This window comes from Tubulanus polymorphus, chromosome 4 (assembly GCF_964204645.1).
Source record: "Tubulanus polymorphus chromosome 4, tnTubPoly1.2, whole genome shotgun sequence".
Classification (NCBI taxonomy): domain Eukaryota; kingdom Metazoa; phylum Nemertea; class Palaeonemertea; order Tubulaniformes; family Tubulanidae; genus Tubulanus; species Tubulanus polymorphus.
Genome location: NC_134028.1, coordinates 17817019 through 17839338, shown reverse-complemented (window position 1 = coordinate 17839338; position 22320 = coordinate 17817019). Strand labels below are relative to the sequence as shown.

Below are 22320 nucleotides of genomic sequence, written 5' to 3'. Positions count from 1 at the left end.
ATGACTCAAAATAATGTTTCAATTATTCCCCACAACAAAACGCCGCCAGATTTCTGATTAAATTGTCCAAAAAGTTATTCTATCGCATTTTTCTCTTAACACTTTGGCTGCTGCAATTTTATGTACGCCTAGGACCCACTGTGCTGCAATTTTTAGCAAAAATAGCAAAAATACGTATTTTTCAAATATTGTTCCTGAAATGAATATAAAGGGTAAATAAACTATTGTAATTACCTTGACTTGCCTTTTATTTGTTTCTGCATTGTTTTAAATCCAATAAATCCTCTTGCTGTGGTAACTATGGTAACACTGATCGAGATGAAGAGGGACGTTGCATTGTTTACAGTACATACGAGTCTCACTTCGTAAGTCCCTCTTGCGACAGACAAGACAACAGCGAGCTGGCCTGGTTTTCTTTGCTGTTGCTGGATATGTAAGTAAGGTGTGCTGACCCACACCACCTAACAGCCTAGTGGGAGGATCAGCCTTCAATGAAGCTGGTATCTTCGCAGCAGGGGGCCATCATCTGCCTCGGCATCCGATGATGCCGAATCGTCTCGACCGAGTTTCACCATTGACTTGATACACTGAGTTGAGAACTGCATCAAAGTCAACTTTTCCTGGTCATATTTGTTATACAGAACATAGGCATTTAGCAAACACAGATGTAAACCTAGCTTTCTACTCCACTTGGCTGACTTTCTAGTACAGGGGTAGTAGCTACCTAGTCGATCGATGAAATCAACACCAGACATATATTTGTTATACTGTAGTACACATTTTGGTTTCATTATTGGATTTCCCTGGCGGTCTTTCTTCCAGGAATCTCCCATAGATGCATCATGCATTGTTGATACCATCTTTACAAGCCGCTTGTCTTTCCAGCCAAGTAGTAGAATGTTGCCGTTCTGACGGGCGGCAACTTGTCCATGCTCCAAGTTGTTTGATTCAATGACCATTGACGGCGGAAAACCACGATTGATTCTAATAGTCCCGCATGTATGAACGGAGTTCGCAAGAAGATGTTTTGTCACTTTTACACTATTGTAGAAATTGTCCATATATACTTTATAGTTCTTTCCGTAAAGTTCTTCCAAAAGATCATCACATATTTGTGTAACAGATCGATGCATGCGGCAATATAAACTGTAGTTCCACAAATAACCTGATGTAGCTTCGCTGAGAACGTAAGCTTTCATCCCGTACTTGATGGGTTTTTTAGGGTTATACACCCTAAAAACCAGACGCCCTCGCCATTTCAGCAAGCCCTCATCGAGTGATAAGTGTTCCTCAGGGACATAAACTGACTGAAACTTGTTGATGATGTAGTCGTAGATCCGTCTCACCTTGTACAGTCGGTCAGGACATGGATTCGGTTGCTCATCATTATCATTGAAGTGGAAAAACCGTTGAATGCAAAGATACCTGTCTCTGCTCATGATCATCCCAAAGAATGGGGTGGCTAACACGGGTTCCTTGGACCAATACATTTGTATCACAGGTTTCCTGACAATACCCGTATGGAAGGTGAGTGCGAGATATTTCCACATTTCATCCCTGTCTACCTCCTTCCAATGATGAACGTGCGATTTCTGTTTTAGAGGAGTGTCCCGGATAAATTGTGTCGCATATAAGTTAGTTTCCCCAACTAGAATATCAACTAAATTGTCCGTAATGAACAACCGTAAATAGTCCACCGGATCTGCGTCTGCACCTTGCTGAGGGTGATTTACAATCCCCGGATTACCAGTGAAATTTCCGACATTTGGTTGTGTGATGTTTGCTGCATCCCATCCAGCTTCTGGATCTGGCCGATTTCCACCACCACGTCCTCTACCACCTCCACGACCGCCATCACCACGACCTCTGGCTCGACCTCTTGACTCTGCCATGACCACCGTCACCACGACGACCAAGGGCGTCACCATGACCACGCCCACCACGATTAGGCCTACCACCACCTGCATTCCCACCTCTACATTGTCTACGTTGCCTGCGACTATTTCCAGCATTTCTGCGGTCGTTACCAGAATCCACACCTGACATTTCCGACTCGAAGTCAGACATGTCGTGACCTTGTTCTTGATCCCCACTAGGCCTACTAGTACTACTATTAGAATCACTATTGTCTGTATCACCTGTTGCACCCAGAGATTCAGTATCAGATTGTTCATGGGTTCTTGGGCCAGGTAGAGGTTCAGAGTCCATATCATGAATATGGCCATCTCCAGCACCTACTGTGGCTGCACTTGGACCTGGTTCCCCCATTTCACCCTCGTTTTCATCCGATTCAGACAGTTCCCCATAGTGAGCTTGGTCACTCACGTCTCCCGACGATTCGGAACTACTGTTTTTACCAAATAATTCTCCACCACTATCCGAATCGGCGAATAATTCGTCTAAAACATCGCTGGTTTCTAAACGTTTTGTAGCTCTCCTGGACGCTGCCATTTTGGAATGACGTCACTCAATTCTGACCCCCTAGTCCGATGTGATGTATGACATTCATTCAAAATACGTTAGAATTCTTGGAAAATACTCTCTGGAGACTTGCAAATAACCGCTGTTTTGAAATTAGTTCTCTATAAACCCACAGTAGGCCACGACCTAGTGTCTTAAAAACATACACCGTACGTGCTTAGCACAGAAATGCAGTCCGAGCAAAACGTACGGTGTACGTGCTTAGCAGCGAAAGTGTTAAACACTATGTAAATGCGGACATATCACTCAGGATTGTTTAACCCACTCTCACGGATAACTAACGAGAAAAATGTGATAGAATAACTTTTATACACTGTTATTTCAACTATTAGTTGCCATTGGATTTTAGGATTAATTCTCAGTGTCAGAATGTGTAGTTCTAGAGCAGTGGAACGGCAGGCCTACTCATGACTCATCTTCACCCGTCAAGGGATTCGAACCCACTACGCTAAAGCTGTTCCCCGAACCCCTTGACCTCACGAGTCGTTGGAGTCATTACTAGCCGACCAGAATCCGGTCGTACCAATCAGAGCGCTTGTAACAAACCGTCAGTAGACTTCTGTTGGTTTTCCCGTTAAATTGACCAATCAGCGAACGTTTTACCGAACAAGGAAGTATTTCGCAAATCGATATATGACGTCACGCGCAACAGCGCCAGTAATGAAATCACGCTTCGTGAGGCCAGGGGGCTGGTGGAAGCGAGTTCGGGAGTGATACCGGACCCCTGGCAAGCGAGGATGCTCATGACTGAGACCCGTAAACTGGGATGAAAATCTTCCGACCATAGATGGATTTCTGACCTTTTTTTCCATTTTCTTCATTCCTGAGATCGCCTAAATCGCCTCAATCGCGCACGTCACATCGGAGTGCTATGTATTTAGGAGTGCTCCTTAAGACGGTTTTTGGTGGTAGTTAGCACAATTGTGGAGTCTGAAAAACCAATATGGCGTCTCATTCTAAAGGGGCTTTAATTCGGGATACTTCAATATGGGCAGTTCTCATCCCTGCGTATAGGTAAGTTATGATCGTGTGGGAACGCCTTTACTAAAGTTAAAACTATTTCATGAAGCATCAAACGGTAAGGCTATCACCATGATACGATATCACCAATAATGATAGATCATTTTATCAGGCCAGCCGTAGGCTGAGCCTTTTACTATACAAATGGAGCGAATTTAAATGGCATGGTTTCCAGAGTAAAGGCTCTTTGACTGTGCAACTGAGCATATATTCATACAAATCATTCATTAGCGCATTATCCATTCTCCAACCCCTATGAAGCTGAATTTTGAAAGAGGGCCTCGTTAAAATTTATGTGAGATTCTTCGCGATAATTTGATCGCAAAAATATCTGTTTTAAAAAGCCAATCAAAAAGCAAAGACTCCTCTATGATTGGCTTAGCTCCAGAGATCAGCAGTTGTTCATCTATCACCTACCGTTTTACTTCCGGGTTTTATTTTAAGATCTAAAATTGCATTTCAATATCGATTTCTGTGAGATCTTTAGTACATTTGGTTTTTGGGAGGAATATTTTTATTTCCACTACAGAAAATATCGTTGACAATTGTGCATAGTCAGGGAAAAATAGCTTTTTTTCAAAACAGATGGATGACCTTAATATGCTAATTAGCCATGTGCTCAAACTGCAAATTCAATCAAATTTTATTTTTGCAAAAAATATCAAATGCAATTCAATCTTACTTTAATTAACAAGGTAAAACAGCAAATTTCAGAAAATTAAATTCTATTCCGCATTCAAATCAATAAGACCAAGGGAAAAGATATATCTGAGGTATTTGTTCCTGCCAGCTCCAGTCGCTGTCTGTGCTACTTATGAAAACACGATTGAATACTTCTCTTCAGATGATTTTAATGTTAGCCACCGCCGTTAGCGATGCTAGTGTTGGGTCACCTACCTCAAAGACAAAATGCATTGAAATGTGGGTGACTTTTGTATTCATCCTAGAACTACATTTAAACAGAGATCCTCTACTCTTACAAACTCCGAATTGTAGAAGGTTCCAAGTGTTTTATTTTTTTTGAGATGATCAAAACTATATTTTGAATTGGTTTCGTAGCTCTTTTTGATGATTTTATTGGAGAAGTCTAATCCATCATATTAGAATCTACGCAACACGTATACTCGCTTGCCGCAGCTTCGTGATAGAATCTCAACATCTACAGTTTTAAAGTCATAATTCTGTTATTTTCTCGTCTTATTGGTATCATTTATCGTTCTTACTTATATGGATAACTCCTTAGTATCTTCAAGATTGTAATGGTAGATAGTTTCCAAAAAAATCTGATAATAATGAACGTATAGTAGGTTCGAGTCCTGCTGACTCTAAAAAGTGTGCGGGCAACACGTCAAAGGCCCTACCGTCGTGAATTTAAATGAACAATCCAATAGGGTTAGCCTTGGGAACCCAAGATCCAAACGACGTAAAGCCAAACAAACAAAAAGACAAACAAACAATTGTCAGCCGGCCTCAGTGACACCAGCTCTCTGTGACATTTTGCATGCATTTAATTTACGTACCTATTATGCATCAGAGAATCTAGTAATTGCATTCAGAAAAATCTTTCTGGTTTTATTTTCATATAATTCAGTAGGGTCTCAGTCCATGTATAAAAATGGGTTTTTGTATCCGAATCTTGATTGATATAAATATCTTGGCTAGGACATGATGGAAAACATCAGAATAAACTAGTTTCGTCTTTGTAACAGAATCGCATTAATGAGGTTAAACAGGACAAATAGACTGGGTTAAATCGTTCGGCAGAAAAGAAATTCATTTTCAGCATGAAAGAAAATCGTACTAGACAAATTGACCTTTAAGTCTGTGGTCCTGCCAATCAACATCGTCCTAGAACATTTGCCGGCAGATGTATAACATTATAACCACTAAATACCTTACCACAGTATAATCTACCAATGCTTCAAGGCCCATGGGCCTCTTGTTATGTAGATTATGCGCCCAGAAGAATCGCATAAATGAGTTCTTGGGTACTTTGAATTACCAGAGCAAGACCACTTGGTGCAGTTTTCTGTCATGCAAGCTAGACAATATGATGCAGAGAGCTGCAAGGAGGACAGGAAAGTTTTAAGAGACGTTTCACTTTGGCGAGTGTATAAAGTCCAAAAACGCTGTATGGCTGATTGCAAAAGAATTGATAAGATGCTAGTTGAAGAGGTTGGGTAAGTTTCCTGATCTAGAATCACATCAACTGCAAGAATTAACAGATCTGCTCTCTAGACAACGTATCAGTCGAGATATCGGACACTACTGGCATGATGAGAAAAATTTTCAACTTTTCTATTATGGGAAGATAGAAGAAAAAGAAAACTGAGCTATGCCATATGTTCCCCAATAGATAAGCTATCATTCCTGTAAGTTTCATAGCTCTATATTGAATATAAAGGAAGTTTTTCATGCATTTCGATAATTGCTTATGATTGTTGATTGACATTGTTAAATATCTATAACTTTTTGAATAATGAATATATATAAACTTTCGAAACTTATATATGCGGAGCTCTTGTTATGTTCTATTATCCCTGCGAGTTACATGGTGCGATTTTCTATATTAAGGTAGTTAAGATACTTTTTGCGCATTTCTTACTTATTTGCAATCATACTTATCCTTTTAGTATCATTTTCATAAATTCCTTAATATTTGAACTAGAAAGACAAACCAGGCATTTTTAGAAAGGATTTTCCCTTCTCTAGCTGTGTCAAATAATCATTGTAGAACACGACTTTGAAATTTTCTGCCACGTACCTACACCACATACTCCATATTTAGTATAAGTGTTGGTCTCTAGGTGCCCCTACAAAATAGCTATATGTTCCTCCTCTGCACAATGACGTTTTCGAAGCATAGCCTTCACCATTTGCCAGGGATGATAATTTTCCGACCTTAGTCGGATTTCTAACCTTTTTGATTCATTTTGATCATGTCTGAGATCAATGCAGAACCATTGAAAATTATGGGGGGAGGATTCGGGAGGATAATGGCATCTTAAGGATAGATTGGTATGACCATATAAAAGCGTTGCCCGTACAATTGAGCTGTAAAGATCGATAATCAACGTGTGTCATTCATCGTCGTTCCGCGGATCCGCTGCGAGGGGTCCTCACTATGAGAATCAAATCAAGTACAAATAGATTTATTACACCAAGTGATTTGCCCGCGGGCTTCAAACAGTTAGTTTTACAATATTCTATTTTCCTTTACCAAATTTACCAGATATTTGCTACAACGTAAATCACTTAAGTACCGGCGAGTCGTAGGCCTAAACTAAACAGGCCGAACAGATTCACCAGAGAAATGCTGTATGTAGTGTTGACGAGGTATCTGTCAATCTTGTTAACAGATCGAATGGTATCATCATACAAAATACTGCCTAAGACAGTGAAGACAAATACGTCTTATTCGGTTGAGTTCAAAAAATAACTGGTTAAACTTTATTTTCCTCAAAGGTTACATCATGAGTCGTTGTGGCACACATCTGTTGAGAATTAGCCTACATAACTAATGTCAGTTTTAATGGCAGTTACAGTCACTGAGAATTACCTAAATTTTAACAGAACTCGCTAATATGTTATCGACACATCCGCGGCCGGCAGTTAATCTTGGCACCGAAAGGGTGAAATTGTTTACAGAAACGTTTTAATACAATCAGTTAATTAATACAATGAAATATCCAGAAAATGTGTCACAACCAAACATAGAAAATTCTAATCAATTTACAAAATACAAGTGTTATTACATTCTTCATTTATGTTAACAAAACATCATCCACGTAAAACGGTATAATATTTCAACCTAAATCCGGTTCATCTGACAATTGACGGTTGATTAGCATTCTAGCTTGTTTAGCAGCCGTTCTGACAGGCCTGTTTTCAGTTTCAACAGCTACCTGTTTCGGCTCTGATTCCCCAGAATCATTTAGTATCCACAGTGATTTCTAATGGGTATAAACGTCCAATAGCTCTGTGCGATCTTCTGGTGGCCGTTCGTACCGTGGCTGACCGAACCTTTCTATCGCTACCGACATGTAACTCTTCAATAACTCCCAATTTCCACCTGATCCTAGGAAGATCTTTGTCAAAAACAATAACTACATCTCCTGAACTTATGGTGTTTTCTTTTGCATACTGTTTACTGACCTCATGTGAGTGTCGTTCACGTAATGTAGCTAAATGTTCTGAATAGAACCTGTTTCTAAAATGATTTATAATCTTAGTTCTATTAAACGTCGTTTTCTCTAGATCCGATTTGTTATTACCAAACGACGGGTCGAATTCATCTTCAAAATTCTCACTAGGTAGCCCGGTGGCTTCATACCCAAACATAAGTTTATTTGGAGTTCAAGGTGTTGGGTCTCCGATGTCATTTGAAGTATATGTCATAGGTCTGTTGTTTATTACTGACTGAATTTCTTTGGTTACTGTATTAAACTCATCATACGACACCAAAGCTTTACCTAGACAATTTTTAATTGAATTTTTGCACACGCCGATTAAACGCTCATGTACGCCTCCAAACCAGCTGGCTTGGACGGGCATGTACCTAAAGCTAATACGATTTTCCGCTAAGTGTTCCTGAAATCGTTCATCATGTGTGTTTTTGTACAATCTTTGCAATTCTAAATCACCCCCCGTAAATGTCTTGGCATTATCACAAATTTGGAATTCCATACGACACTGTGAATCTTCTAAACGCTCGTATAAACGAAGCAACCGACATGTCTGGAACTACTTCCAAATGCACTGCTCTCGTTGTGCAGCATGTAAATAAGCATACGTAACATTTGTCGATGTTCTTTCCGAATTTTACGTATATATGAGCTGTGAAATCCATGACGGTGGATTGAAACGGTTTTACGTCATTTAGTCTAAATTCGGGTAATGGCGGAGCAGGTGGCCTAAGATAAGGTCTTCCTGTCATCTTTTTACATATTACGCATTCACGAAGTGTCTTTTTGACAAATGATCGCAAACCAGTGATCCAGAATCGCTTTCGTACAGAGCACTTTGTGGCACCTAATCCATAGTGCACCATTCTAAGGTGTGCATCTTTTATCAACAGATAAGTGAAGTGACAGTGATGTGTTCTGTTATCTTTCTTTTTAGGGCCCTTTTTGCATTTGCTTGGGAACTCGTTACAGTGCTGCGTGCACATGTTAGGTAACAAAATTGGGTTCTTATTTTCGTAACGAAGGTTTGCGTGTAGCAACCTCCCGCCACAGCGAATTACTTCATTACTATCCAAATATAACCCTAGTTGCTGAACGATAGGCGGGGGCTTCGATTTCCGGGGTTCCGTATCAATCAAATAACTATAAGCATCCGAATACTTCGATTGTTGTACATGCTTTACCCATAAGGTCTCAGCTTTATTCATTTTTTCCTCTGCACTGATAGAGCGTTTGTTTTTCAAATTCTTCCTAAAGGCTTTCTGAACTAGGGCTGTAACCCGAAGTAACCGAGTGTAACTACTGTATTTCGACACCTCTATCACTGCCCCGACACCATTGGCCGGGTCGGGCACATCAAAGTCGCTGTCCTCAATGCCAGCTGCTAAAGCAACCGTCATCCTTTGCGATTGAGACAAAGGGTTAATTATCTAGTTTGGGTAATTTTAGCCATCTTGGCCCGTTAACCCAATCTGACTCGAGCAATTCTATGTAAATAGCTCCCCTAGATAGGATGTCCGCTATGTTTGCCCTACTTTCGACATGATACCACGCAGAAATCTTTTAGTGCCTGGTAATAAAATTGACTCTGTTTTGAACAAATGGCTTTAATTTATGACTGGAATTGACCCAGTGCAATGCTATCTCAGAATCCGTTATGTATGTAACTAGTATATTTGAGTAACAATCTTTGTACGTATCTTTCAACCTATCGGCGAACGCTATACCCATTGCCATAGCCATCAATTCCAGTTTCGGGACTATAAATTCTGCGTTTCTTTGAAACGATCTTGTTCTTCGGTACATCGTTTTTTCGCTGCTGATATCTCGTTGGCATACTCCGTAGGATTCTTTTCTGAACCGATTTCAATCTTGTCGTTGAGTTGTAGAATGTTTTCGTGAGTAACTCGCAATTCTTCTAGATGCGCGGACGTTGTTTCATCGTCTGATGTCGTTTTCTTCTTGGACCATTTGACAAAGGTTTTTATTTCTTCATCAAAACTGTCCATCAGCATCTTTCTCTTGGCGATTTTCATCTCCATGGTGATCCAGGTGACTCTTCCAGTCTTAAAATGGTCAAATTTGCGTTGTGATTTTTAACCGCAATAATCCTGGTCATGGCACCATGTCGGTTTTGTTGACAGATCGAATGGTACTGCCTAAGACAGTGAAAAAAAATAACTGGTTAAACTTTTTTTTCCTCAGAGGTTACATCATGAGTCGTCGTTGTGGCACACATCTGTTGAGAATTAGCCTACATAACTAATGTCAGTTTTAATGGCAGTTACAGTCACTGAGAATTACCTAAATTTTAACTGAACTCGCTAATATGTTATCGACAGTATCAAAATAAATGAATTTATTACTAGTGTTTTGGCCCTGGGCCAAAAGTTTTTCATTTAACAATAACTAAAGAACAAATTTTTTGTCAGAACGAAGAAAAGTTTTCATTCGAACAAAAAGCATATTGTTCCATGAAATGGAGTTGTTTTCATTTGAACAAGATTTTCTTGTCAGAACATTAAGTTTTTTGTTTGAACAGATATATTGTTCAATTGAAGTGTTTGTTGTTCCAAAGAGCAAAATTTTGGTGGAACTAAATAGTCTTTTTGTTGAGTAATCTTTATTCGAACAAAATGATCTTCTCATTTGAACACAAAGGAATTATCTGAACCTGGGTTTTCTTTGTATCCAATATCCATATCATGCCTTTCTGGTTGAAGCCCATCTTCCATGTTTCTGACCATGAACGGAACACAGCTTGTTAAGGTCGTTTTTTAAATATACTCTGTCCGGAGATTTTGAATTACTCTGTATATCATCTATCAGGAGAGTGTAGAGAAGACGACTTATGGTACTACCTTGCGTGACTCCGCTAGTTAGACCCATTTATTCAAGATGAGATAGTTTCGTTGATTACGGCCACCTGTTTTCGTTAAGAAAAATCTGCTGAGCCATTTAAGCGACCCATCATTGATACCGTTTCCAAATAGCTTGTTTAGTAATTGCTGATGTTGGACCTTATCAAATGCTTTTTTGAAATCCGTAAAGACTAGTTGAGGCCTAACAGTCGATTTTCTAGAGTCAAATAACCATCTGGTCCAGTCATCCATGGTTTCAAAGTAGGCCTTATTGACTGTTTGTCAACCGTCCTTTTCTAAAACCGTTTTGACAGTTGAACTTTGGCATGGAAATACTGTCAAAATTGAAATAGCATTTTTGACGCGTCAAATTCACTTTATTGAATTTATTAAAATTTTATTCACTTTATTAAAATGTAATCTTATTTCATACATTTTATAAGCATCTATTGTTTTTTTTCTTTTCTGGTTGCTCTGCCTGCTGATTGATTGATCAAAGCACCTTCAAAATTTCCCTTGAAAATTTTAAAAAAGAATGTGTAAAAAGTGCTGATTTCGGCAGTCATCCATCTTGATTCTGATCAGGTCAGTTTTTGGGCACAGGATCACCGACGGGGGCATTATTCCTGTTATATATGGGTGCTATTTTGCCCATAGTAATTTGTTCTGATTAGAATCCCATACTAATTCCACGACTCAAAAAATCTGTAGAAAAAATACAACAGAGAGAAAAGAACAGTATTCAAACTCAGGCCTGCAAGCATTAGCACAGTGACACTGCTAGACCACCCAGGCAGGCAAATATAGTTGGAATGTTTTACTTACACATAACCCTTAACCTAATCTTAAACCAAATCCTCTGGACCATATAGATCTTTATTAAATGCATTATGATTAAATGCATGATTTATCTTGTTTGAAAATGAGATTAATACTGATTAAATTTAATTCAATTTCTTTAACCCTTTCAGTGCGTCTACACCGCAGCGCGGTGTATAATTCGGTGATCGACTTTGCTAGTACACCGCGACACGGTGTACCGTTATTCACCGATGATTTTCAGTGAACGTACCCTGGCGCCACCTTCTGACAGTTTCTAACACTAATTTACATACGTAGGAATACTATAGACACGCGCCTGTAGTAATATGCGGGTAATATTGCAGTATTATAAGTATTGATTTCATCGAGTTGTAAATCGTAGCGTTTTGTTTTTGTACAAAATGGCGGCGCATCGTCCGAAGCGGCGTAGATTTACGCTGGATCAAGCACTGGATTCTATCGCTATGGATGAAGATTCCGACCAGTCTGGGGATCGGGACGATGAATTAGACGCTGGCCCCTCACATGCTGACTCCGATTGGGAATATTCAGATAATAGTGGCGGTGAATTATCGGAAGAAGGTGAGGCTTTTTTTCTATTGGCTATAGCAGTAGTAGGCCTAATGTACTGTACAGGCACGTTGCCGTTGAAAACAAATTTTGATTGCCGCCGCGAATTGTCGATTTTGACAGGTTCTGCGGTGAATTTACTACTACATGTATGTGTCAAAAACATGGTATTCGAAGAAAAAAACGTAATTCAGTAAATTATTGCCGCGGTATTCGTCGCTGCAGTTCAAACGCCACACTGTAGTGTAGGCTATACCCGTAGTGTATACCGTGATGCCTGCTGATGTATTGACAGTGTGAAAATACATGAAATCACAGAATATACTTATAATTCATAAGAACACTCACTCATTCCATAGGCCTACTTTAATTGTAGCGATTTCCAGGATGCCCGGCGTTTTATATAATGATAATCAAAACATTTAGGCCTATAAATAAAGCGCTCCAATATACAATATCTGCCTATTCTAGTATAGGCTATATTTTGAGGCTGCTTATTGACAGCTGTATTCATTGGCTTTAGCCCTAGGTCTATTCAAAAAGGTAGTCATACAATCAATATAGGCCAATATTACACTAATTATTTCATTGTTCTCTTTTAGATTCAGATGGAATAACTTTGAATGAAACACCAGCGCCTGAAGCCGCCAGTGACGCTAGCAGTGACCGATTGAGATCACGGAGCAGCAGTTCTCTTGATGGTAGGCCTGATTCACACACTCTGCCAGTATTTGTTTTTTTAGCCCACTTGGGACAATAGTCCCAGCGGGCAATTGCGTTCACTTTTCGTCTGTCGTCCGTCCGAAGTCATTTGTTTTTGTAAATGGTCACCAGGGGGCATTGAATAGTGGAATAACTTAGTATTACCATATTATTTTGGTACCTACGAATATTTTGTTACCACAATGAATTTCAAAATTTTAGCTCATGACATGTTCTACGATTGTAGCGAGTTTCAATGTCTTTGATTTCAAGATATGTTCACCAGGGGGTGTTGAATATTGAAATTGTCAGATTGTTGAGAATTTCAAACCACTTTCCAAGTGGGCGTGGTGTCCCTGGACCCCTCGTTCTACCTGAACTGCAAGTTATTTTGGCCAATGCTAATTAGTTCATTGTTCTCTTTTAGATTCAGATGGAATAACTTTGAATGAAACACCAGCGCCTGAAGCCGCCAGTGACGGTAGCAGTGACCGATCAAGATCACGGAGCAGCAGTCCCATTGTAGGTAGGCCTGATTTACAAGCTCAACGTGGACGTGGGCGTGGTCCTCGCGGGCGGGGATGCGGTGGTCGTGGAGGCGGTGCACGTGGACGCGGTGGTCGTGGAGGTGGTGCACGTGGACGTAGAGGGCGTGGACGCGGTCCTGGTGCACGCGCTGCACGGCCTAACATTCCCCCACCTCGCCAGTGGGCTGTAACGCAGTCACCTGATTACACCATGGATATACAGTTCACAGGACAAGAAAGGTTGCGCATACGTATACTCGAAGCAGACAAAAATAAAGCATACACATACTTTTCGTTATACATGACAGACACAATTATTGATTTGATTGTCCAGGAAACAAATCAGTACGCTGAACAGTACATCCAAAGTAACAGGGAAAATCTGAGTGATCATTCCCGTGTCAGTCAGTGGACGCCTACAAACCCAAATGAAATTCGAACCTTCATAGGACTTGTACTCCTGATGGGAATCGTTCATAAGCCTGAGATACCCATGTATTGGTAAACAGATGAATTATTCATGACACCGTTATTCGGCCAAGCGATGACAAGAGATCGTTTTCAATTGCTCTTGAAATTCTTGCATTTCGCTGATAACGAACACCCAGACTTCAATGTGCAGCAGGAAAATCGTGATCGTTTATACAAAATTCGAAATTTCGTGCGTAAGGTCAGGCAGTCATGTGCTCGTGTTTATTCTCCTGGTGAGAATATTAGTATTGATGAATCTTTATTGCTGTATAAAGGGCGCCTGATATTCAAGCAGTTTATTCGAACGAAACGCTCTCGCTTCGGGATAAAGTTTTATGAACTTTGTACAGCAGACGGAATCACATTAGATTTCATGATTTATACTGGGGAGAATCTATTCCGAGATCACGCGGACCCAAAACCTGAAATGAAACAAACCGAAAGAATTGTAATCAATCTAATGCAATCTTATTTGAATGAGGGACGTACGCTTTACACAGATAATTTCTATACTTCACCTGATTTAGCGCAATATCTGCTGGATAACGGGACTTACCTGTGTGGTACAGTCAAGGCAAATCGTGCTAATTACGCCGCATGTTTGAGGGGCACTGAATTAGAAAAAGGTGAGATGGCCTGTGCCCAGTCGGATGATAGATTTCTAGCTGTCAAATACCGCGGATCTCAGGATAAGGCCGATGGGAAGCCAAAACAGGTTTTCATGCTAACGACTAAACATACTGCTGATATGGTAGAGACTGGAAAAAAAGATAGAGATGGCAATAACATTATCAAACCACGCTGTATCAATCAATACAATAAGCACATGGGAGGCGTGGACACTGTATATCAACAGTTACATACAATGCCAGCAATCAGAAAAGCGTATAAGTGGTATAAGAAGATTTTCATAAGACTTCTGCTGCAAGTTTGCCTGAATGCAAACAAAGTGATGAACAAAAATATCAATGGAAACATGACGTTCCTCTCATTCATGCATGATACTGTTGGAACTCTATTGACATTCACACCAAGATTGAACAACGAATTGTATATCATCAATGTTGTCACTCGTCTCACAGGGCGCCATTTCCCTACACAGAAGCAGCCTTCATCGGATGCAAAAGCTGATCGTCGACCCACGAAAGCTTGCCGAGTTTGTTGGGCCCAAGGTCTTCGTTCTACTATTGGAAGAGAGATAAAAACTGTCTGGATCTGCGCAGATTGTCCCGATAAACCTGGCTTGCATATTGATAAGGACTGTTTTAGATTGTACCACTCAAAACTTTATTACGGAAACGTCTGAATGAACCGGCTACCAACCAACTAAAAGAAAAACTAGATATCGCAATTTTACATGACTTTATATGCATTTATTGGTTCTAAATGAGTTTATACGCAGTTATTTGTTATACATGAGTACAGTTATTTGTTCTAAAGAGTTTGAATTTGTTTTTGTTGTGTTTGATAACTTCACTTTTTTTATGTTATACAATTATACTGTTTCGTAAGCGAAAATCAAGGTTTTATTGCGTCAATTATTTTTTGTTGTAGTGTTACAGACTACCACCAGGGGTCTATATATATATATATATATATATATATATATATATATATATATATATATATATATATATATATATATATATATATATATATATATATATATATATATATAATCTAGATTTTTGAAATTCCTGGAAAAGCGCCAAGTTTTACTAAAATCATCATTAAAACTTCAAATTATGTTGAAATCTTTTGAAAATTGATGAAACTATAGAATTTATGTGGCAGTATATACATCCATCCTCAAAAGACTCATATTCTGAAGATTTGAGTAGCTAGGGTTAGTTTTCTGAACAGAAATGGTCCAATTTTTGAATTCAAGATGGCCGCCAGGTCATGTGACATCTCGTTGCCATAGCAACCGCAGCTTTTTTCGCCATTGCAACTTAGCCCTTCATGTCCCCTAGTAGGATACATCAACAGTTTTTGGATTAGGCTATTCTTAAGTATTTTATTAGGGCATATTTAAAAAGACCCAAAATAGCCCAATTTATGCTCAGCACTTTAGGGGGAAAATACCCAGCACTGAAAGGGTTAATCAACAAATGAAATATGAAATTAAAAGTATATTTCTAAATGATACTGATTAAATTTAATTCAATTTCTATAATCAACAAATGAAATATGAAATTAAAAGGTGGTAGGCAACTATTTTATTCCGGATTTCAAATGGATGTAATTACCTTTACTAGATGTGTTAGGTTCAGTTTGAACAGCTACAGTCTCCCACATTTTACCGAGATCGCCATCGCCATCAATTCTAAAGTCAACACTTTGCGGCTCTGGTTCAGCTACACTTGGCTGAGTCGCATCATTGACCATTGCTAGCCTCCATCTTTTTTCAAAAGCTGAACGTCCTTTCTGCATCTTCAGACTCGAAAAATCAGCTTTCTGAGGCGAGTCAACAGAATTCCACAAAACAGAATCATTGAGATGCAAAGTTGGTACAAAATCTTTCTTTAATCGAAAATTGAAGTGAAAAATGCATCATAATAGTCAGTTGTTTTCTAAACTAATTATACATAACATGCTTAGGTTCAGGTCACTCAAAATTGAATTGAGTATGATTTGTTTCAAAAGCTGTAGAATCAAGGTATCGGTTAATCAGGTAATAGTCCAAACCTATTAGCAAAACCAGCATTGTACTCCTTATAATTGTCAAAGGCCTCTGTTGTGAATGTTTTCTACAGAGCACACTTGATGAAGAAGGCTTCCATTGTGCTCGCTTTGTACTCACAAAAGCAGTCCAGAAATATTTGGATCAACCGGCCATTTGAATAACAAGGAATCTTGTGTACTACAATTGTAGTACACACAACGCCGTGGCATAGTTTAAAATCGTTTTAAAATCTTTTTTATAATCACTTAATCTCCTGTTGTTATCGCTATCTGAACGAGGCTGATAATACTTCTGGGTTGTCAACATCTCGCGCTGACGTCACCACAGATTGCTGAGCATTGCAACTATGTATGAGCAACTATGTATATTTTGGTTTGCCGTAGAAAGAAAAAACCTCTTAAAAGTATTCGAAATGAAAACAAATATACCTAAGGTCATTAGATTATCATTTATTACATCATAATTTATTGATTCAAGGAAATTAACAAAATTGTTCAGTAGTCCTTTAACTATCCGTATCTTGTTTTCTAAAGATCTTCATATGCTTTATGTCATTGCTATAGCTCTAGTGGAAATGTGAGATGTTGTTTATTTTTCAGAAATTGTTTCCCAATTCATCGTTCATTTCGTATAATTGGTTTATCGGAACCGCCAAGAAGCAGTAGTTCCCTTCATCAGTGGCTTGGGTCGGACCAGTTGACCATGTTCCTTTATCATCAAATGCGCCCTCTTTCAATCAATGAAGAAACTAGGGTCCTTGATCAAATTGTTATGAATGGTGACCTACAGATGAAACCATTGTTGAATTTAGCTCATTTATTGAGGAAATCCAATGATGCAACTGTGAGTACAAAGATATTATTAGAACCTCTAAATGTCTTCCCAGCATTAAACATGTCTAAACAACAGCAGCTTGGCTTTAGACTGCACCCAGAACTTCTGGGCTTCAGACTGCAACCATCAGCAGCTCAGCTCCAGACAGGAACCAGACACAGCCAGAGTTTCAGGCTTTAACAAGACCTGTTGATGTCTATTTTTAGATGCAGTCTTTAGCCTCATCTTTATCAACGAGGCAATTGATACGAATTACGCGTAGATTAGCCACAAATCCAACTGAGAGTTTGTATGAAGCAGTTCACAAAGCTTGTCTCTACAGGTACATGTACATACAACTGATATCAATCATCAGCCTTCCACAGTTTCATACCTGACCTAAATCTAGGAAAAAATTAGGCCCAATTTCACAGTAAATAGATTTTGGTAATTCACGCGATTGAATTAAGTTCAGTTCTAATTAGTTGATGTAGACTCAGATTTTACCCATGATTACGGAACTGGCTCCTGGTGGATAGTTAACTACTGGATAGGTTAACTTTAATTGTCCAAAAATCTTTATTGAATTCTTTAATTGAGATCACATCCTATATCAGATGGATATTGAGACTGCACTCTGCTAACAGGTCAATTAAGATCCTGAAACTCTTGCATTCTCAGATATTTATTCTCATTCCCGTATTTCACTCATATACGTACGTACATGTGTATATTGTTGTCTTTAGGTTTCTACCTCATCTTGCTCGTGACACTTTGGATCAAATGTTAGAGAAATCTGGAATTTTCCGCGATGATCATAAACAACAAACGATGACCAATGATGAGCCTATAACATGTGAGTATCAATGCTCCTTCTTATTCCACCAATCAAGAGCCCCGACTAAAATAACTGTCATATCTACAGGTAAAATCAAAGGTGGCATTCTAACGATTGGACAAACTTCAGTTGAGATTTATCAACCAGAAAACAAAATTCAAGTTCCCGATGTTTTATTCTTTGAAAATGATCAGGTAAACTGCACAATATCCATAGATACACAAGATACATAGCTACATGGGATACTGAGTATGTGATAATTTTCTTTTTAGCATCTGAAAGTAATGGAGGATATGTTAAAAGATTTCGTGTTAGGAGAACATTTACTGCTGGTCGGTAATCAGGGTGTCGGCAAAAATAAAATTGTTGATAGATTTCTGCATTTATTAAACCGTCCTCGCGAATATTTGCAGCTACATAGGTAAATATCAGGGGGTGTGGTTGCTCAATGGTTGGTTAAAGTTAATGGGTGGAATTCAATTGTCACTATGGTATTTATCTACCAGTTTACCTTAACCAACTTTGGAGAAACTAGCCTCAGGTTAACCCGCAGATAAGTGACATAGCAACAATAAAAGCTGGTTAAAATTTACCAGTGGATAACTGACGTAATGACAATGAAAACTCTCGTTACTTATCCAATGGTTTAACTTAACCAATGGTTTAACTTAACCAATGGTTTAACTTAACCAACTTAGAACAACAGATCCCTTGTCTGCATCCTTATGCCGTGACAGGGTTAAGGATTTTAGAATGTTACTGATTATTGTAGGGATACTACTGTACAGAGTATGACTATTCAGCCTACAGTAAGAGATGGAGTCATTCTGTATGAGGATTCACCGTTAGTTAAAGCTGTGAAATATGGAAATATTCTAGTGATTGATGAGGCAGATAAAGCACCTACTAATGTTACCTGTATACTGAAGACATTAGTGGAATCAGGAGAGATGCACCTAGCAGATGGACGCAGGATTGTACCTGGTAGGTGGAACATCCAAATGTATATCTACTATTTGAAATATCAAATTGTTAAATCCAAATTTGCAGAAACAGGAATTGAAAATTAAAATGAACTGAAATGTTTAATTAATATTGTATTTCTATTGTTATTGCCGTTATCAAGCACACTGTGTACTTATATTAGTCGAATGATCAGTTAAGCAAGCATGACTATGTGTTAAGTCAATGTGTTGCACAGACTTTTCAACAACTGGTATGTTGAATCGTTAAAATAGTGCAGAAAACATTAAACATGTCAAGCCTGCTTGTTGTCTCTGTTGTATGTCTATGGCTAATTGATTATTTCTAGAAATATTTCGAATTTTCATGCTCACCGGTTAGTAGCAGGCGTTTTTAGTATGCGTGTGCCAGAACACAAAGGATATAGTAATTAGCTTCATTGGTTATTTACTGATGCATAGATTAGTTCGAATCATTTGGAAGTTTGCCAAATGGAGTGAATTGAATCCATTAGCACTCAAGCCACCTGCCCTGCCTATTACTCCTCAAGCCAACAGATTCCGCCCTGCCACTTTTTTCGTATGATGCACAAAAACAGTTATAGCTTATGCTAACAGGGATCCCAATCTTCCGACTTCAATTGGAATTCCGACTTTTTAAATGTTTTTATGGTCTTTGAGATCCATAAAGATTGGATGTTGAAATAAAGGGGGTAGGGGGTTATGATCGGTTATGACACTTGTGGTGAGTTCCGTCGACTTGCCGTGGCTAGCCTGAGTGTACATCTAGAAAATCGATACAGTACCACGTACTGTGAGGTACAGTATTGTAGGCAGCCACGTGCTGACACGATATGAATAAGAAAATAGTGGAACGATGTGGTTTAAAGGCCGAGGGGCAGTATAAAAGCCCAATCAATGTCAAAGATGGTAGTACCCATGAAGCCATAGTGCAGTGGAGAGCTCCAACGGTTGAAACTGGAATTCTCCTATTTTCTCTGTCAGTTATCCGATTTGGATCCTCCTTTTTGTCAGACATATGTATTAATGTGTAATATATTCATTTCTGCAGTCAAAAATGTGTTTTAGGCCCTCCTCTTCGAGAAATAAAGCTTTTCAGTTAGCATTTCCTTCAAAATTTGAATCTTTGAATGACATAGAGGGAGGAGTTATCCAGTGAATTAGTGTAGCTCACAGAGCACAGTAACAGTAATATGATACCTATAGTCATCAGTATACATAAACAAAACATAGCCTCATTCATAGTACCAAAATTTGTCAACGTCAAAACTTTTTCTATGGTCAATCGATCAGTCTGAAATTTCGTACACTTGTTTAGCTATCTACTATCAATGTTGTGTCCAAATTTCATCGAAATCGGATGAAAATTAATGATTTTCAAAAAATTTGAAATTTCTCTAAAATCTTTAATCTTGGCCCTATCTCTACAAAAAGTTATAACTAGCATCAGATTTTCATTCCCACTATGACTAGATTGGTTTAAATTAGTTTAGAACTTGATACGAAAACTTTTATGAGTATGTCAAATTTAACTGTGTGACCTGCAGTTAATGGCGTGAGCCATCCTCGCTCACTCTAAACATTATAAACAAGTTACTGTAGTTAGTGGGACGGCCGATCTCAAGTGTTTGCCACCCGGTTAACTAGCATCCATACTCCTCCGCCTTTAAACGATAGAATTCATATACGCGCTGCACACTAGTGAGCAGTGTCTATACATTACTTCGTGCACTACAGTGATGACCAGACTGATGCGTGTGTGATGCATACATGTCGTCAATAAAAACTATTCAATTAATCAATACCAACGGATTCAAAATGTCCACTGCCCGTAAATGTATTTTTTAATATTTGAATAAAATTAATTATAATTATTGAAAAATCTCTCTGTCGAGAAAATAGCTGCTGCTTCAAGGATTCGAACCTGCTTTCAATTGTTTGTTTGAAGATTTCAACCACCAATCAGAATCTTCGATACATTTTCTATAAATCAAACATGGCTTCCACATTAAACTGATACTAATTTTTGCAAGATTCCGGTCCCGATAATTTCCCAGATGCCCAGAAATTGTCTCAAATTTCAAAAACCCCAAACCCCCCGTAATGGCTTCGCACCGGTGCGAAGCGTAGCTTTGTGCGCCTACGGCACAGAATGAGGTCAAATTGATTTCCAATCTTTTTGGAAACTACTGTTGGGATCCCTGGATAAACTAGACGTATCGGCCCCACACCGCATGGTTGCGCCACGGCGCGGGATTTATGCGAAGCAGCAAACACAAACATGGCCACTCTCTCAATTTTCAATGATAGAAATCGTGTGTGCATTTCAATTATTTCGGCTGTTAGGGTTTTAAGGCACAATATAAGTTGATGATGTGATATTGCGATGTTAATTAATGATAATTCCGCAGTGAAGCTAGTCACGAACGGTGCCGATTGAGTGTACAGCTGCCAAAAACACTGAAATGTGCGTAGTTGCGTAACTATTTGCAGTGAATTGTAGACGAAACATGAAGCCTTAACAGCCGTTTAAAAAAAAATTATACCAATCGCAATTGTAAAATAAAAATGAGATAGAACCTAAGTTAAAATTCTGGCCATTTCTAAAATGTTATTACTAATTTTTAGTCAGTGCCAAACGTTTAGTTTTCCAACAATAATGAGGGGTGGTAGGTAGTCATGCAATTCAAGTCATCATTTGTTACACGTTACTTCCGTGTTGTTGAAAATCTCGCGAGCCCTGGACCAAACCCCATTGAACAATGTGATCTGTGTGCTGGCCACAAATGCACACTGATCACACTACACTACCCATTAAACACTCCAGTACCCACAGCTTTCATATATCCATCCAAATATTTAGAGTGTCTTTCTTCCTGGACACCTAAGTCCTTGAAATACCATACAGAAATCAACATCCTACTGTTTAAATTTTTTGAGTATTTGGAGTAAACATGACAGATCCGAGCGCTCACTACAAATCCAAGTAAGTTTGGTTGAATTTCTGAGTACTGTCAATTACTCAAGGAAATTCAAGGGAAAATCCAAGTTTATCACGATACCAAATAGCTCATCAGCTCTCGAGGAACAAGCTATTACGAGCGTGTCGGCATCATATCGTGTATGTTTACCACAAACCAAAGCACACCATTTTTACAGTCATTGAATTAGCGAAAGATCCGATAAATGGTATAAGCTGCAAAAATAGATCCGGCAACTTTGTATTTAAGATTATTTCATATTATATTGGGTTAAAGGGTGATAGAAGTTGATCACAATAATATTAAAAAGATTTTTGAATAATATTTCATCAATAATTTGTTCGGATAAATTTATTTTACAAGGTGAATTGATATGCGGAT

The 22320-nt window shown here is 38.8% G+C and overlaps 1 protein-coding gene and 1 pseudogene across 5 annotated transcripts in view; one reads left to right on the top strand and one right to left on the bottom strand.

Moving 5' to 3' along the window:
- The window catches only part of LOC141904732 (von Willebrand factor A domain-containing protein 8-like), a 200922-nt gene that overhangs the window by 45439 nt on the left and 133163 nt on the right, over positions 1 to 22320 (top strand). For all 5 annotated transcript variants that reach the window (XR_012619186.1, XR_012619187.1, XM_074793379.1 and 2 more), the window contains exons 15-20: positions 16924 to 17167; positions 17365 to 17480; positions 17884 to 17993; positions 18063 to 18169; positions 18248 to 18396; positions 18748 to 18959. Coding sequence is in view for 3 of the 5 variants with exons in the window: in XM_074793379.1 (XP_074649480.1) it covers positions 16924 to 17167; positions 17365 to 17480; positions 17884 to 17993; positions 18063 to 18169; positions 18248 to 18396; positions 18748 to 18959 (938 nt within the window). In the remaining 2 variants the exon portion in view is untranslated. The remainder of the gene's footprint in view (positions 1 to 16923; positions 17168 to 17364; positions 17481 to 17883; positions 17994 to 18062; positions 18170 to 18247; positions 18397 to 18747; positions 18960 to 22320) is intronic.
- On the bottom strand, positions 7432 to 8236 carry LOC141903284 (uncharacterized; annotated as a pseudogene).